General features: G+C 38.4%; 1 protein-coding gene across 12 annotated transcripts in view; it reads left to right on the plus strand.

The window, feature by feature from the left end:
* TANC2 (tetratricopeptide repeat, ankyrin repeat and coiled-coil containing 2) overlaps positions 1 to 18,733 on the plus strand; it is a 370,065-nt gene that overhangs the window by 263,661 nt on the left and 87,671 nt on the right. For all 12 annotated transcript variants that reach the window (XM_012747318.3, XM_012747321.3, XM_012747322.3 and 9 more), the window contains 2 exons: positions 11,696 to 11,977; positions 16,263 to 16,396. In XM_012747318.3, the coding sequence (XP_012602772.2) occupies positions 11,696 to 11,977; positions 16,263 to 16,396 (416 nt within the window). The remainder of the gene's footprint in view (positions 1 to 11,695; positions 11,978 to 16,262; positions 16,397 to 18,733) is intronic.

Raw genomic sequence — 18,733 nt, forward strand, 5'->3', positions numbered from 1 at the left:
GGTAGTCCCAGAAGGAGAAATGAAAGAGTCAAAAAGAATCTGCACACATATGTACACACACAGAAACCGCTAGAACTAATAAAATGAATTCAGCAAAATTACAGGGTACAATATCAGTCTGCAAAAAGTATTTGTGTTCTGTACACTATCTGTATTAAGGCTTAATGTTGTTAAGATGTCAGAATACCCAAAGCAATATGTAAATTCAATACAATGCCTATCAAAATCCAAACAGCCATTTTGGCAGAAATGGAAAAGCCAAGTTTCAAATTCATATAGAATTGCAAAGGACCCTGACTAGCCAAAACAATCTTGAAAAAGAAGAACAAAGTTGGAAGACTTGCTTCCATACTTCAAAACTTATCAAGCTACAATAATGAAAACACTATAGTACTGGCAAAGGAATACATGTATAAACCAGTATACAATTGAAAGTCCAGAAATAAATCCATACATCTATAGCCAATTGCTTTTCAACAAGGGTGCCATGTCTATTCAAGAGGGAAAGAATAGTCTCTTCAGCAAATGGTGCTGAGACAACTGGGTATCTATTTGCAAAAGAATGAAATTGGGCCCTGCCTCACATGACATACAAAAATTAACTCAAAATGAATCAACAACCTAACCTACATATAAGAACTACATCTATAAATCTCTTAGAAAAAAGCATAGTGATTAAATCCTCATTACTTTAGATTGGGCAATAGATTCTTAGCTGTGACACCAAAAGCATGGCCAAAAACAGCAAAAACAAACAAACAAAAAAAGATAAAGTGAACTTCATCAAAATTTTTAAATTTTGGCTGGGCGCAGTTGCTCATGCTTGTAATCTCAGCACTTTGGGAGGTCAAGATAGAAGGATCATTAGCCTGGGGAACATAGCAAGACCCCTTCTCTACCAAAAATTTTTAAAAATTAGCTGAGCATGGTGATGCACACCTGTATGCCCAGCAGCTTGGCAGACTGAAGCAGGAGGATCACTTGTGCCCAGCAGTTGGAGGTTACAGTGAGCTGTGGTCACGCCATTGCATTTGTGACAGAGCAAGACTCTGTCTTGGCCTGGTTCAGTGACTTACGCCTGTAATCCCAGCACTTCAGGAAACCAAGGATGGAGAATTGCTTGAGGCCAGGAGTTTGAGACCAGCCTGAGCAAGAGTGAGACCCCCATCTCTACAAAAAATAGAAAAATTAGTTGGGCGTGATGTAATGCATCTATAGCTCCAGCTACTTGGGAGGCTGAGGCAGAAGGATCTCTTGAGCCCAGGAGTTTGAGGTTGCTGTGAGCTATGATGAGGACGCTGCACTCTGGCCAGGACTCAGTCTCAAAAAAAAAAAAAGAAAAAAAACCACACACAAAAAAAACACAGTATTTTTGTACATCAAAAGACACTATCGGCCGGGCGCGGTGGCTCACGCCTGTAATCCTAGCTCTCTGGGAGGCCGAGGCGGGCGGATTGCTCAAGATCAGGAGTTCGAAACCAGCCTGAGCAAGAGCAAGACCCCGTCTCTACTATAAATAGAAAGAAATTAATTGGCCAACTGATATATATATATAAAAAATTAGCCAGGCATGGTGGCGCATGCCTGTAGTCCCAGCTACTCGGGAGGCTGAGGCAGAAGGATCGCTTGAGCCCAGGAGTTTGAGGTTGCTGTGAGCTAGGCTGACACCACGGCACTCACTCTAGCCTGGACAACAAAGCGAGACTCTGTCTCAAAAAAAAAAAAGACACTATCAAGAAAGTGAAGAGACAACCTACAAAATGGGAGAAAATATTTCCAAATCATATCTGATAAAGGTCTAGTATCCAGAATATACAAAAACTCCTACAAATCAACAGAAAGACAACCCAATTAAAAAATGAGTAAAAGACTTACATAGGCATTTCTCCAAAGAGGATATACAAATGAACAAGTAGCTTATAGAAAGATGTTCAGTATCATCAGTTATTATGCACAATGAAATACCATTTTAAGGCCGGGCGCGGTGGCTCACGCTTGTAATCCTAGCACTCTGGGAGGCCGAGGCGGGCGGATTGCTCAAGGTCAGGAGTTCAAAACCAGCCTGAGCGAGACCCCGTCTCTACTATAAAAAATAGAAAGAAATTAATTGGCCAACTAATATATATATATAAATTAGCCGGGCATGGTGGCTCGTGCCTGTAGTCCCAGCAACTCGGGAGGCTGAGGCAGTAGGATTGCTTAAGCCCAGGAGTTTGAGGTTGCTGTGAGCTAGGCTGACGCCACGGCACTCACTCTAACCTAGGCAAGAAAGCGAGACTCTGTCTCAAAAAAAAAAAAAAGAAATACCATTTTATAGCCACTACTATGACTATAATAAAAACAAAAAAACTAACAAGTGTTGGCAAGAATGTAGAGAGATAGGAACTCTTGTACATCGCTGGTGGGAATATAAAATAGTGCAATCACTGTGGAAAACAGTTTATTGGCTCTTCAAAACATTAAACATAGAATGCTATATGACCCAGTAATTTTACTGCTAAGTATCTACCCAAAAGAATTGAAAACATGGTGGCTCACACCTATAATCCCAGTGCTTTGGGAGGCCAAGGAGGAAGGATCACTTGAGGCAAGGAATATGAGACTTGCCTGGGCAACATAGTGAGACCTCATCTCTAGAAAAAAATAAAAATAAAAAAATTAGGCATGGGGACACATGCCTGTAGTCCTCGCTACTCAAGTGGCTGAGGTAGGAGAGTAACTTGAGCCCAGGAGTTTGAGGTTGCAGTGACATATAATCATGCCACTGCACTCTAGCCTGGGCAACAGAGTGAGGCCCTGTCTCTAAAAAAAAGAAGAAGAAGAATTGAAAACAGTTAAACAGTTGCTCAAATACATGTGCACAAATGTTCACAGCAACACTATTCATAGTAGGCAAAAGGTAGAAACAACCCAAATGTCCATCACTGGATGAATGTATAAATATCATGGTGTAGATGTACAATGTATGTTATTCAGCCATCAAAAGGAATAAAGTACCTTTTTCTTCTTCTTTTTTTCTTTTTTATATGGAGACAGAGTCTTACTCTGTTGCCCGGGTTAGAGTGCTGTGGCGTCAGACTAGCTCACAGCAACCTTAAACTCTCAGGCTCAAGTGATCCTCCTGCCTCAGCTTCCCTAGTAGCTAAGACTACAGGTGAGCATCACTACGCCCAGCTAATGGTTCTATTTTTTGTAGAGATGGGATCTCACTCTTGCTCAGGCTGCTCTTGAACTCCTGAGCTCAAGCAATCCTCTTGCCTCAGCCTCCCAGTGTGTTAGGTTTACAGACATGAGCCACCACACCCAGCCAGGAATGAAGTACTGATACAAGCTACAACATGGATGAACCTTGAATTATGCTAAGTGAGAGAAGCCAGACATAAAATATATAGAGTATGTGCAATTCCCAAATAGGTAAATCTATAGAGACAGAAAGCAGATTGTTTTTTGCCAGAGACGGAGGGAGGGAGGGAGGGAGGGAGGGAGGGAGGGAGGGAGGAAGGAAGAATAACTCTTTAGTAGTTAGGGTTTTCTTTTGGAGTGACAAAAATGTTTTGGAACTGGATAGCAGTGGTGGTTATACAACATTATGAATGTACTAGGTGCCACTGAATTGTATCCTTTAAAATGGTTAATTTTATGCTGTATGAATTTTACCTCAATAAAAAAATAATTTTTGTGAAGAATATGTATCAAAACCTACACTATGCCAGAGACACAAAAGGTACTCAATAATATGTTTTCCTTTCTTTCCTCTCTTTTTCATCTCTAGTCTGTTCTTGAAATTGTGCTAGACATTATCCTTCCCCTCAAAGAGCTTGCCATCTGGAAAAATAATATTTAAAATGTTAGTAAACAGTATAAATCAGCATATAACTAAGCAGTAAATAATATGATATAAACTTAGTTTGGGAAGAGGAAAATGAATGAGGACTAGATTAGTTAGGGAAGATATAATGAAGAAGATGAAAATTAACCTGGGCCATAATATATGGACAGGGTTTGAAGAGAAGAAAAGGGGCATTTCAGGTAAGAGGGACAACCTGCACTAAGGCACAGGGACTGGAATGGAGCATAGTTTGTTAGGGTACTTTGAGGAGACTGCTTCATCTACCTCAGGTGATACTCTGAGGTGAGCTGTGAAGAAGAGAGATGATAGCATTGAGTCATTACATAGAGCCTTCAGAATCTGGGACGAGCTTAGATTTGATATGGCAGAAAACTGCAGCATTGGCAATTTTAGAAGAAGGAAAATCATGTGATACAATTGTGCTAATAAAGAATTGGTCTGGTAGAATATGCAGAATGGAGTTTCTGAGGCAGGAAGTGAAGTTAAGGAAGCCAGATAGGAAGTCATAGAGAAAGTCTGAGCTAGGTGGGAACAGTTGGAAGTGAACAGAGGTGACAGATGTAAGAGATCTTCCAATGGAAAAATCCACAAAACTTGAAGCCAGACTGGGTTTGCTAGGCTAAATTTAATTCTTAGTTAAATAGCAGGAATTCTCACTTTAATTGCATTCTGGAGATGAGTGTGGGCTCTGATATAATGACAAGATACTTCAGTCATCCCCTCTACTAATACATAAAAATTCTTTTACTAAACCTCTCTTGATTCCCTTCTTCAATATTCATTCATTCAATAAGTATTTACTGAGCCTCTACTGTGTATCCTAGACTATATACTGATACAATGATGGTTCTTGCCTTCATAGAGCTTGCATTCTAGTTAAGGATACGGGATTAACTGGAGAACAAAAGAATAAATAATATTGTGTCAGATTGTGATATGCATAAGTTAGTATTTTTGATAAATTCTCTGAAAGAAATAAGCCCTGTTGCTGAAAAAAAGATGATGAAGGTAAAGGAACCAATTTCAAAAGGTTATTAGGGAAGCCTCCCTGACAAAGTAGCTTTTCAGCTGAAACCTAAAGAATGAAAAGGAGCCTGCCATGTGAACAAACAAGGAAAGAACATCACAGTCAAAATAGCAGGTGGGAAAGAAACTGTTGAAGAAACTGAAAGACCAGAATAGCCAGGGCATAGAACGAGGGGGAACTCATGTAACATGCCTGCAGTGGTAGGTAGGCAGGGTCCAGATCATCTAGAGCTTTGAGTGCCATGAGTGGGAGTCTTGATTTTATTCTAAATGCAGTAGGGAGCCACTGGAGGGTTTTGTGTAGGGGAGTGATATGTTCCATTTTGTCATGAGACAGGCCCAGTGCCAGCACTGGTCATTCCAGTCCCATTCGGGGCTACCAATAGGAAGAGTGAGAAGGTCCCTTTCTTTTTTACTGCCTCTGTTTTGTTAGTGCTTATTTTATGAGCTCCTTACTCTTCTCAGACTATTGCCCTTTCCTATGTGAACACATACTCATATCGATTTGTGTAAGTTTCTTTGCCGTTGATGTAATCTATCAGCTAACTTGTCTAGGACATTAATACCTCCATCCTACATGTATTCCTCATCTCAGACAAATAAAAGATTTCTGCTACGTTTTGATGTTAGTAAAATTTAAAGTCAGAGTTCAGGGCTTGGATGAGTATAGTACTGTCCCATAATCACAGAAGAATATTGGTATGGTTCTTGATATTCTATAGAGATTAACTCAGTGGGCCATTTTGTTCACCTCAGTTGAAATTTAAATTTAAGCATATGCTTACATATCCAAAGTTTTAATGTTTTCCTCCCAGATATTGAGGCTTTGTCTCTAATTCAAATTCAGGGGAGAAGGCCTTTATATAACAGAAAGATAGTAGGAAAGCTGTTTCTATCTAACAGTAAATTTCTTCCTGATACATTGAAACTATGGTGCTCCTGAATAGCAAAACAATTGTATGGACACATACAGAAGAATTAAACTGGATCCGTATCTCTCACCATATACAAAAATTAACTCAAGATGGATTAAACACTTAGATGTAAGACCCAAAACCATACAAATTCTAGAAGAAAACCTAGGAAAAACTTGTCTGGACATTGGCGTAAGCAAAGAATTTATGACTAAGACCTCAAAAATAAATGCAACAAAAACAAAAATAAATAGGACTTAATTAAACTAAAAATCTTCTGCATAGCAAAAGTAATAATCAACAGAGTAAACAGCCAGCCTACAAAATGGGAGAAAATATTCACAAACTATATGTCCAACAAAGGACTAATATCTGGAATCTACAAGGAACTCAAATCAGCAGGAAAAAAAATAAAATAGGCAAAAGACATAAACAGACATTTTTTAAAAGAAGATATACAAATAGCCAACAAACATGAAAAAATGTTCAACACCTCTAATCATCAGGGAAGTGCAAATTAATAATAATGAGGTACCACCTTTCACCTGTCAAAATGGTCATTATTAAAAAGTCAAAAAATAGTAGAGGTTGGCATGGATGCAATGAAAAGGGAATGCTTATACACTGTTGGTGGGAATGTAGATTAGTACAACATCTATGGAAAACAGTATGGAGATTCCTGAAGAAACTAAAAATAGACCGACTGTTGGATCCAGCAATCCCACTACTGAGTATCTACCCGAAGGAAAAGAAGTCATTATGTCAAAAAGACACATGTAGTTATTTGTTTATTGCACCCCAATTCATAACTGCAAAAATATGGAATCAACCTAAGTACCCATCAAGTAAAGAATGGATAAAGAAAATGTCACACATATATACATATACACACACGTACATGTACACCATAGAGTACTACTAAGCCGTAACAAAGGATGAAATAATGTCTTTTACAGCAACTTGGATGGAACTGGAGTCCATTACCCTAAGTGAAATATCCCAGGAATGGAAAAACATATTGCATGTTCTTACTTGTAAGTGGGAGCTGAACAGTAAATATGCATGGTCATACAGAGAGGTTTAACAGACATTGGAAACACAGGAGGGGGAAGTATAGGAGGAAGGTGAGGGAAGAAAAATTACCTACTGGGTACAGTGTACACTATTCTAGTGATGAGTACACTAAAAGCCCTGACCTCACCATTATACAATTCATTCATGTAACAAAGAAAATATTTTTACCCCCTAAATCTATTGAAATAAATAAATACAAAGTTTTTAATGTAAAAAAAAAAAAGAACTGGGTAAATCAAATGGATAGGTAAAATTCAAACTAATTCTAGAAATTATTTTTGAAACTATATATTTTTCAAAATCTATTTAATAATAACGAGATAAATAACTAAATAAATTAGTGTGACACTGATACAGAGTAGACTTACAGATAAGTAGAACAAACCAGATAACTTAAAAACAGACCCAGTATAAATAAGATAAAGTAAGCATTACAAACTTGTGATAATTCAAATTGTCAGTGGGACGATTTGTTAACCATTTGGGGAGGAAAAATGAAGTTAAATACTTTGTACCAGATGCTAAAAAGCACTAAGAAAATGTTAATATTTTTATACTCTGAGATTAAGAAGGGCCTTTCAAAGAATAACACTAAAGGCAGAAACCATAAAGAAAAGTATTGACAAGTTTGGCCACATACATTTTTTAAACTTTTACAAGTTAAAAAAAATAAAAGGAAGAAAGAAAGCTTAAATATAGAGAACTGAATAAATTACTTAAATAAATATGAAAGACAAAGGCTTAATGTCCTTAATGTTTAAAATGTTCTTACAGATTGATAAGATAAACACAGATATCTCAATAGAAATATGGACAAAAGCCCTAAACAGGCAATTCATAAAAGATTGCAAATAGCCAACAAACATGTAAGAAAAAAATCATCTTCCATAATCACAAAAATACATATTAAAAACAATAATATGCCATTCTCACTCGATTAACAAAAATTAAGAATAATAATACTGCTCAATGATGGTGAGATTGGAAGGGGTATGGTCATTCTCACATAACTAGTATAACCTTTCTGGAGAGCAATTTTGCAAAATGTGTCAAAAGCACAACCCATCAACTCAGAAATTTTACTTCTAGCATTTTGTTTCAAGAAAATAAGGCAAGTATGCCAAGGTGAATATACAGTGAAGTTTATTGTACCACTGCTTATAATGCTGCTTCTCATGAGAGGAACTAGAGCCTAGTGAATAAGATTCAGACTGGGGAAAGCCCTTAGGCAAATAATTTAATCTCTTTGTGCCTTAGTTTTTTCATGTATAAAATGGAAATAATAATATTATCTACTTCATAGGACTGTTATGCAGGTTAACATGCTTATAAACAGTTCCTGGCACATAGGAAAGGCTGTTTCATTGTTAGCTGTCTCCACTGTTATCACGGTGGAAAACCAAAATAACCTAAATATCCAACTGTAAAATATTGGTTCAATAAATTATGATTTAGCCATATAATGGTATAGTCTACACATTAAGAATGATAATGTAGGCTTATGTTTTGTGATGTAGAAAAATGTTCTCCTCATATTGCTAAGTAAAAATAGATTATGAAACAGTGTGTATTGTATGATCCTATCTTTTGTTTTTAATATAGATATATATGGTACAGACAAAACTCAGAATGTATGTTAATAATGTTTCTCTCTGGCTAATGGTAGTACAGTTATTATTTTGTTTATCTATTCCTAAGTTTTCTACTATTCCTAAGTTTTCTAATTTTTTAAAAAAATTATTATTATGTATTATTTGTATTAAAAAATAGTAAATGTAAAACAGAGAAAATAGTTTGGCAGTTTCTCAAAAAGTTAAACATAAGAGTTTCCATATGAACCAGGAATTCCACTCCTACATACGTAGTCAAGAGAATTGAAAACGTATATTCACAGAAAAACTTGTACATGAATGTTTGTAGCATCATTATTCATAATAGCCAAAAAGTAGAAACAACGCAAATGTCCATCAGCTTATAGATAGATAAAACGTGGTATATATCCACACAGTGGAATACTATTCAGTAATAAAAAGAATGAAGTCCTAATACATGTTACAACATGGATGAACCTAAAAAACATTATACTAAGTCAAAGAGACCACATACTATATGATTCCATTTACACGAAATGTCTAAAATAGGCAAGTCTGTAGAGACAGAAAGTAGATTTCTGGTTGCCAGGGACTGAGAGGAGGGAGGAATAAGGAGTGACAGCTCACAGGTATGGGGTTTCTTTGAGGGTTAATGAAAATGTTCAGGGATTAGATAGGGTGATGGTTGCACAATTTTGTGAATATACTAAAACCACTGAATTGTATAGTTTAAAATAGTGAACTTTATGGTATGTGAATTATATTTCGATAAAATAATGTTTAAGAAAAGTAGAATAGAATCTGTTAGCTATAAGACACTAGAATTAAAAAGAATATTTAGAAGAAAATTAAAGTCTGACTTTTTACTGAATTCTTTAATTATATTTATGGATTTTAAGAGTAGATTTTGTTAAAGGGATGTGAATCAGGAAATTGTAAGTAACCCTGTAGCTATATTTCCACAGCCTCCTCCCTCATTTTTTAATGAAAAATGTGGACATTTTAAAACTGATATAGGAAACTTTGCTTCTGTTGTCAGTTTTTGGCTTCATATTTTTAATTATTTTTACTACTTTTAAAATTTTTATCCTTTTTAAAATGCTCAGTTATAATTCTAATGGCTTTCTGGCAGTTTTAAATGAGAGTATATACATATAGGCATGCATGTGTGTGCATGTGTGTTTTCTCAAGGAAGCTTCCATCTCTAGATCCCATTTTACAATGTGTAAATGCTTTAAGTATATTCTAGAATAATGTAAGCGGTATAAATGATCTCATTTTCCCCCTATATGATTTCCCTTTCCCCTGTACCATCCTCTTCCCACCCCTGGCTTTTTTTCTACTCCAAAACATAAAATGGGCTTAGAGCATAATAACTTTTTAAAATTCTTTTTGTGAACATTTATGGAGCACCTACCGTATGTCAAGGCATTATGCTAGGATTAAAGATACATAAATTAAATACCTGGTTCCAGACAGATAAAATAATACATCTTAGAGCTATTCTGGGAACAGTTAGGAGGGCACTTAACCTAGATAAGGATGGTCAGGCAGGACTTCCTTTTACTGTCAATATAATTAGAGGGTTGATCTTCTTTGAAATCAAGTCCCATCAATTCTGCATTTTTAAAGAACTGTTGAAAGAAACTGTTGAAAGTATAGCTCATGCTTGGCTCTTAGCACATCCCATAATTATATAATCACAGGGGAAAAAAATCTTGAGAAAAGCAATAGGGATCTATTCCCAAGACAGGTGTATAGCCAAAAATCCAAAAATCATTTTTTACTTGGCATGAATATAAGCAGTACAGGTGTAAAGATGTTGAATGAAAGCTTGGTTTCTGCTTTCTTGACTGCTTAACATATTTAAAACGAAACCATCAGAGCTTTTAGGGGCTTTGCTTCCCCTAATAATATACCTGCTAGATTTTTTAAAATACCATTGCGAATGTAAAGGAATCCTATACCCATTGGTATTTTTAAAGAAACAAGCCTCCTTATTTGTGTTGCTTTCTTCAGGACTGTAGTGGTATAGCCGTATTGATTATTAAATATTAAAATACATCGTTACTGCTTTGTAAAGGGCTGCTGTTGAAAGCTGTACCCCTCCACAGCCTGGCCTCTCCCCCAGGAACTCTACCTCTGCAGCTGCCCCACAGCCCAACCATTAAAAGCTTATCTCTTTATCAAAAAGTCCCAAAACAATAAATGCTGGCGTGGATGCGGAGAGATAGGAACACTCATACACTCCTGGTGGGACTGCAAACCAGTGTGACCTCTGTGGACAGCAATGTGGAGCTACCTCAAAGAAATACAAGTAGATCTACCATTTGATCCAGCAATCCCATTACTGGGCATCTACCCAAAAGAGCAAAGACATTCTCTAAAAAAGACATCTGCATTCAAATGTTTACAGCAGCACAATTCACAATTGCAAAGATGTGGAAACAACCCAAGTGCCCACCAATACATGAGTGGATTAATAAAACATGGTGTATGTATACTATGGAGTACTATTCAGCTATAAGAAACAACGGTGATATAGCATCTCTTGTATTTTCCTGGATAGAGCTGGAACCCATTCTACTAAGTGAAGTAACCCAAGAATGGAAAAACAAGAACCACATGTACTCACCATCACATTGATTTCACTGATCAACACTTAAGTGCACATATAGGAATAACATTCACTGGGTATCAGGCAGGTAGGAAGGGGGGTGGAGGGGATGGATATATATATACATAATGAGTGCGATGCGCACCATCTGGGGGATGGACATGCTTGAAGCTCTGACTGGGGGGTGGGGAGGACAAGGGCAATATATGTAAACATTTGTACCCCCATAATATACTGAAATAAAAAAACTTTTTTAAAAAGCTTATCCCCAGGCATAGCAGGAGACCTTTAGGACCCTTGTTTGCTACTCTTGTATCCATACTGATGGCTGCTGCTTGGGCTATCATTATTGTTAAATAAGTTTGAATCTTACCCAGAATTTCTGACTGTTAGTGAAAATAAATCATTACTATTTATCAGTGTTTATGTTCTGTCATCTAGAGTATCAGATAGCACTAGCTCACCTGTGTTACTTATCTGTATAGAATCAACATTCAGAGTTTTATCATATTCTGAATAAGCCCAGAGTACCATTTCCTAAGCCACACTGCATTTTTTCTCTGTTTTTTTCAATGTTTAACAGTTTGACCTAAGTTTTATGTTCTCTTATTGTTCTTTTCAGTTCGCTTTGCACCTTACAGACCTCCAGATATCTCCCTGAAGCCTCTGCTCTTTGAAGTGCCCAGCATCACAACAGAGTCGGTGTTTGTTGGCCGGGATTGGGTTTTCCATGAAATAGATGCTCAACTTCAAAGTTCTAATGCCAGCGTGAACCAAGGAGTAGTGATTGTGGGAAACATTGGGTTCGGCAAAACTGCCATCGTCTCCAGACTGGTGGCCCTCAGCTGTCATGGTACAAGGATGAGACAGATCGCATCAGACAGCCCACATGCTTCCCCCAAACGTATGTATTCCCTTTTAAAGAACTCCCTGCTTTGTTGGCTCTGAAATTTTTTCTGACATATTCATATTAGGTCATATATCCTTTTATTTTCTGATCTGCAAAACCTGACCTGCATGTGAGGACTATTAATTCTGAGTTGAGAAAAAGAATGTGTAGTCCATTTACATCTAACCCACATATCCAACAGGCACCTAAGCATGACTGAAAAAACCTTTCATGTTGAATAAAGTCAAATAAATTTTTAACTCTTCCCTGTTGCTGTGTGGCTGCTGGTCTGTCCTTAGGATAATGACTACAGCAATTGCCCATAGAGCCATTTGCATCTGTCACTGTTGAATTTTGCTCAGCCTGTGCCCAATTATTCTTGTTACTTGCCAACAGTCTGTTTGTGGCCCTCATTTCTTTGTTGTTGACATCAGTGTTGCACTGCTTGGACTTAAACTTCATTGTGGCCTTGAAAGATTTCTCCTGATTCTTTATGAAAAGATGCTGAGCTCTCATATGTATTCAGGCTTCTTTCATCACAAGCAGGGTGCAGCTTAATGATCACCAGCAGGATCTTATTATTTTTAAAACTGATATGGTATTTACTGTGTGCCAGACACTCTCTACATGCTTTACAAATATTAACCATCCAGTCCTCTTATCAACTCAGTGACATTTATCTTCATTTCATAGGTAAGTAATCTGAAGTTCAGAGAGGCTAAGTAGGTTCGCCCAGGTTTGACCGCCAGTGAATGTTAAAACTAAGCAGTCTGGCTTCAGAGGCTATTCTCTCATCCGTTTTGCCATGCTGCCTCTCCTTATTGGTGAAATTCACTCAAGTAAAGAAAATAAATGGAAATGGATGCATGTTCTTCCTCTACATATTGTATGTATAGAACCAACCTAGCTGGTTTCTGATAGTTTTAAGAGAACAAAAAAGAGAAACTGTTGCTCTGCTAGTCCAAATCAATTATCCCACCACAAACTTTCAAACAGTAACCACCAGAAATGGTTCCTTGAGATCATGGTCTAGCATAGTGCTATAAACTTAACAGGAACTCACTGAATACCCTCTAAACATCCTGGCGGCTTATTGAAACTAGTTAGCAGCCTTATATCATTAAGGAGGCAGATTTCCTCTGGTAAACTTACGGATGGTTAACATATGGAAAAAGAACTACTGTCTAGGAATAAAATTGGTTGAATCAAAATACTCTCTTTAGGCCGGGCGCGGTGGCTCACGCCTGTAATCCTAGCACCCTGGGAGGCCGAGGCAAGCGGATTGCTCGAGGTCAGGAGTTCGAAACCAGCCTGAGCAAGAGTGAGACCCCATCTCTGCTATAAATAGAAAGAAATTCATTGGCCAACTAATATATATAGAAAAAATTAGCCAGGCATGGTGGCACATGCCTGTAGTCCCAGCTACTTGGGAAGCTGAGGCAGGAGGATTGCTTGAGCCCAGGAGTTTGAGGTTGCTGTGAGCTAGGCTGACGCCACGGCACTCACTCTAGCCTGGGCAACAAAGTGAGACTCTGTCTCAAAAAAATAAAAAATAAAAAATAAAAAAATAAAAAAATACTCTCTTTACCAGGATATGGTAAGAATTGGTGTAGGTACAAGAGAATTATTTACATAAAAGGAATATCATGCTTAGTTCTTAAATGAAGCTCTTAGGAGGTAGAGTGGCATAATATTGTGGAAATCAAGAGCCCAGTGATTGTGCCCCAACACTCAAATTGACTATACTTTGTGAACTTGAGATTTCTGTTTAATTCTTTACCCCTCACTTTTCTCATCTGTAAAATGAAGTAATATGACTACTTGAAGTAATTTAACTAGTTGATCTTTAAGATTTGTTTGTGTACTAAAATTTTGATTCTAAGAACATATCTTCATGGTTGAAAGTAACTCTCCACACCTATTCCAGTATTTTCCTTGAGTACCTATCACACCAAACTACTTCTTATCTGAGTAGTCCAAAAGGCTAACTATTTGAGTGTGTCAGAAAGAAAACCAGATAGCTAATAGTCCCATCTGACTCCTCTGTATATCACTGTTGCAGATAACAGAGTGGTAGAATCATGCATGACAGAAGATAAATCCCAAGGGCAAGAAGAGCTGCTTTCTCAGAAAGCAAAGGTACCTGGGCATCCCCCCATAAGCCTGGGAGAGCAAGAATTAATAGAAAACAGCTCATGTGCTCCCAAAACCAGAGATTCTTAAAGGTAGTTTGTTAAGTTATTCTTTAACATCATTGCCTTCTATCTCCTGAGAGTCTCTAAAAACACTGGGACACTTCTCATTCATGAGATAAATGTCCATTGTTAAGACTATAGATTTGGCCTGCTAGTTAATTTTTAAAACTTGAAAAGGAGTTGGGGGTAGAGAGCTAGAGTATGTGGTTATGTATCTAGCAGAATTACTCAGAATCAATGTTGCCTTCTACAGAGTTTAACTCATACTAAGCTTGCATAAGTTTGTTTGGAATCTCACTGGTGTTCTTAATCCTTAGTCAATGATACCAATAACATAGTTGTAGTAATAATGAAAATAAATGGAAAATTATTAGAGTTTCCAACTTCTCTGTCTACATCATCTGCTGTTCTTCTATCCCTGCCTCCTCCATGCTGAGCAGTACTGCTGTGGAAGATGTGAGCAGTTTAGCCTCAGTATTGCATCACTTGGCTCTCCTTCTCCCACAGACACTTAACACCCCCCTCAGCCCGCCCCCTCCTTGTCATTTCCCTGGGAAGGTACAGAAAAGCTGTCAAGGCAGGCACTAGCCTGTCATCCTGCTTTCCGCCTACTTTCCCAAACCTGACTCCCCCATCAGTCTCCACCATCACCCACCCCCTACAACACACACATCCTAAGAACAAAAATATTTTGTGAAAATAGACCTGTTGTGTAATCCATGCATTATTACATTAACTACAGGTATACTTGGTACAATAGTTATCAAAGCTCTGTCTAATATAAGACTTTATATTCCTATCACTAAAAGTCTCAATGTAGTTATCATTTGGATTTGACATCTGCCAATAACTGCCAAGCCCCCAAACAGCTGTTAAGTAACCCCTACCCTCCTTACTCTGCTCATTTCAGAAGTCTGTTTTGCCAGTTTGCTGTGCACATTGATTATTGCCTACCTATCAACTTATTTCTACTATTCTCTTTTCAAACAGAAAGTAAGACATTTGGACAAAAAGGAGGGCATCTCCAAAAGGGAAAAGCTTATTTGAACAGTACCCACAAAATCAAATACCAGAGAAAAGGAAATGGAGTAGGGAGAGGCAGTAAACAGCAGAAATAAGACGGTGACAATCACTGAACTTCACTTCAACTCAAAATGTCATAAATTTCTGTAGGCTTTTTTCACTGCTGTCTCCCATGCACACTCCCCTGCAGTTATTCAGAACTCAAGGAATTTACTCCACCAGTTGGATAGAAGAAGTCTAAATTCACTCCTTCTGGTAGAGAGTTAAATGAGGTCTACCTTCCCCTATTATGCTTTCTTTTCAATAGCTATTGGCCATCAGAGAACAATTTCAAATATTTATTTTGGTACCCATTTTTAAAGTATGATCTTATTCATAAATGTAGTTTATAATTGCTAGTCATAGGTAAGAAATAGAATGATATTTATTCTAAATATCAGGAACAGATTTTTTAAACAAATTTTAAATAGCTTTATTGAGCTGTAATTCACATACTATACAATTCACCCATTTAAAGTGTTCAGTATCTTTAGTATAATTCACAGGATTATACAGCAATCATCATAATCTAATATTAGATTCCTTTTGTCCCCCTGAAAGAAACCATGTCTATTAGCAGTTAATCCCCATTCTCTTCCTTACCCCCCTCTTTAGCCCTAGGTAACCATTAATTACTTTCTGTTTTATGGATTTCCCTATTCTGGGAATTTATAGAATCATATACTATGTGGTCTTTTTTTGACTGACTTCTTTGACTTAGCTACAACAATTACATGTTGTAGCATGTATCAGTATCTCATTTCTTTTTATTGTTGAGTATAAACAATGGATCCTTTATATGGATCCATACCACATTTATCCATTCATCAGCTGATGGATTTGGGGTTGTTTCCATTTTTTGGCTGTGATGAATCATGCTTCTATGATCATTTATGTACGAGTTTTTGTGTGGACGTGTGTTTTTATTTCTTTTGGATATATATCTAAGAGTGGAATTGCTGGATATAAAACAAATGGAATTTAATCTTCCTTTAATTCAGAGTTTTATGATTATTTGATGCAAACTTCTCTTTTTAATCCAGATGTGGATGCCAACAGAGAGCTGCCACTCACACAGCCACCATCAGCCCACTCATCTATCACCAGTGGAAGCTGCCCAGGAACACCAGAAATGCGCAGGCGGCAGGAGGAGGCTATGCGAAGACTAGCTTCACAGGTACAATAGGATTCCCAAGTTGTGGACATGCTAGTTCCATTTTAACATTAAGGAGACAAAGGTAGGGAGATCCTTGGCTGAGTGAACAGAAATATGTAAAGGTATATACCATGAGCACACAGAGAAAAGTTTCTCTTTGCTCTTCCTAGAAAAATATTATGATTGGATCAGAGCCTTAGAGCTGGAGAGACCCTTGGAAATAAAGTCCTCTAGTGAATAGACAAGGAAGTTGAAATTCAAAGTAGTGATATGGTTTACCCATTGTCACAGTATAAGTAATCCATAGTTTTAAATTTTCATTCCTAAATCAAACTCTTCCTGCTATACTATACTGTCCATAATATTCTTTATACGTTTGGGTTTGAAATTTATTTTTCTCAAAGTAACATATGCACATAGAAAAATCAAATAATGCTTAGATCCAGCAATTCGGAACTTTAAAAAAATGGTGGACTAGAAGCAGCCTGCAAGCATGCCACCTCGAAGGAAAGAAGTGAAAAATGCAAGCAGCTGCCTACATATGGATCACTCTTCTCTGAGCCAACATTGTGAAATCACAGAGAAGCAACATGGGACACACTGAGTAGGGAGAAAAAAAGGTGCCAGGGCAATATATATAACAAGATCAGAGAACACATAGGGAAGAATCGGAGGATAGAGCACTGGGGCACCACACTCACCCTGCTAGCACTGTGTGAGTTGTGAGATGGCTCCCCAACTGCCACAGACCTCTACCTGGTCAGACTGGGAACCCGCCTGGAGTCTGTGCAGTCATTGCACCAGACATAGGTGTGGTGGGGTCGGGCAGCAGCTAAAGCCATCCTGAGCTCTCGGGTACATAGCGCCAGGTCCACACCAGGCTATGGAGGAGGGGACTAACTAATGGCTCCCCTGAACCATACCCTGTGACTGGAAACCAAACACTTTTCCCCTACAGTGCAATGGGATCTGAGCATAGGAATTGGCTGGGGTGCAGCAGGCTCCAACCTGAGAGGCTTTGGGCAACTGCTTCAGCAGGTCCTAGGTAGAGAGGGAGAGCTCCATGGTCCCTGAGCCACTAGAACTGACCTCTTTCCACCTGACTTGGCATCCATGTGGTCCCTGAGGCTCCAGAAGTGCAAGACACTTGCTTGGCCCAACTCCACCCTCCAGGCCCCAACTGCCCTCCTACCAGCTCAGCTCTGACCCTGCCCTCCAGGTCAGATCAGCCCTGCTGCCTGCAAAGCCCTGCTCAGAAAGCCCTGCTTTGGGCTCCTTCCCAGTCCTGGCTCTGAGGCTCTCACAGAAGAGCCCAAGGCTCTGCCTCTGTGCCTCCAGAGGTCCTGCCAGGCCTGAGACATCACTCCCAAGACTCCAGTGCTACACCTAGACTCCAAAACCCTACCCCAAAGCCTCCACCACCACCGCAGGGCCAGAGGAACTGCTCCAAAGTCCAACATTCCACCAGGGACACCCCAGCCTTGAGCCACCAATACACTGCAACCTAGTTTGAGCGAATACTCACAGCCTGGGAACCCCCTACAACTGTTCCAGATCTCCCAGCAAGGAACCGATGCCCTGCAAACCTGTGAGCCCTAAGTTGAGAAAAGTGGTTTCAGATGAGAAGAAATCAGCAAAAGAACCCTGGCAAGATGAAAAATTAAAACAGAGCAACACCCTCAAGGGAGCTATAGCAGTGAGCTCCAACTACAAGGAAATTGTTGAAATGACAGAAATGAAATTCAGAATATGGATGGCAAATAAGATGAATGGAGTTGAAGAGAAAGTTGAAACCAACAAAAAGAAGCCAAAAAAAGATTTCAGGAAATTAATGAAAAAGCCACCAAAGAAGTAGATAACATAAGGAAGGATATAATTGAACTTAAGGAAACAAAAGAGTCATTAAGGGAATTTCAAAACACAGCAGAAAGTTTTAACAACAGATTAAACCAAGGAGAAGAATGACTCTCAGAGCTTGAAGACAAGGCTCTCAAGCTAACCCAATCATTTAAAGAGGCAGAGAAGAGAACAAAAAAAGGCAGAGTAATCACTTAGATATGGGACTATGCAAAGTGAACTAACATACAAATTATAGGTAAGCATGGAAAAATCTATTCAGGGTAATTATTGAGGAAAACTTCCCTGGTATCTCCAGAGATCCAGACATCCAGATACAAGATGATCATAGGATACCAGGAAGATTCATAGCAAATAGGACATCTCTATGACACATAGTAATCAAGCTGGCCAAAGTCAAAATGAGAGAGAAAATTCTATAAGCAGCTAGATGTAAGCAACAATTGACCTACAAGGGAAAACCCATCAGGCAAACAGCAGACTTCTCAGCAGAAACCTTAC

This window comes from Microcebus murinus, chromosome 18, assembly GCF_040939455.1.
Source record: "Microcebus murinus isolate Inina chromosome 18, M.murinus_Inina_mat1.0, whole genome shotgun sequence".
Taxonomy (NCBI): domain Eukaryota; kingdom Metazoa; phylum Chordata; class Mammalia; order Primates; family Cheirogaleidae; genus Microcebus; species Microcebus murinus.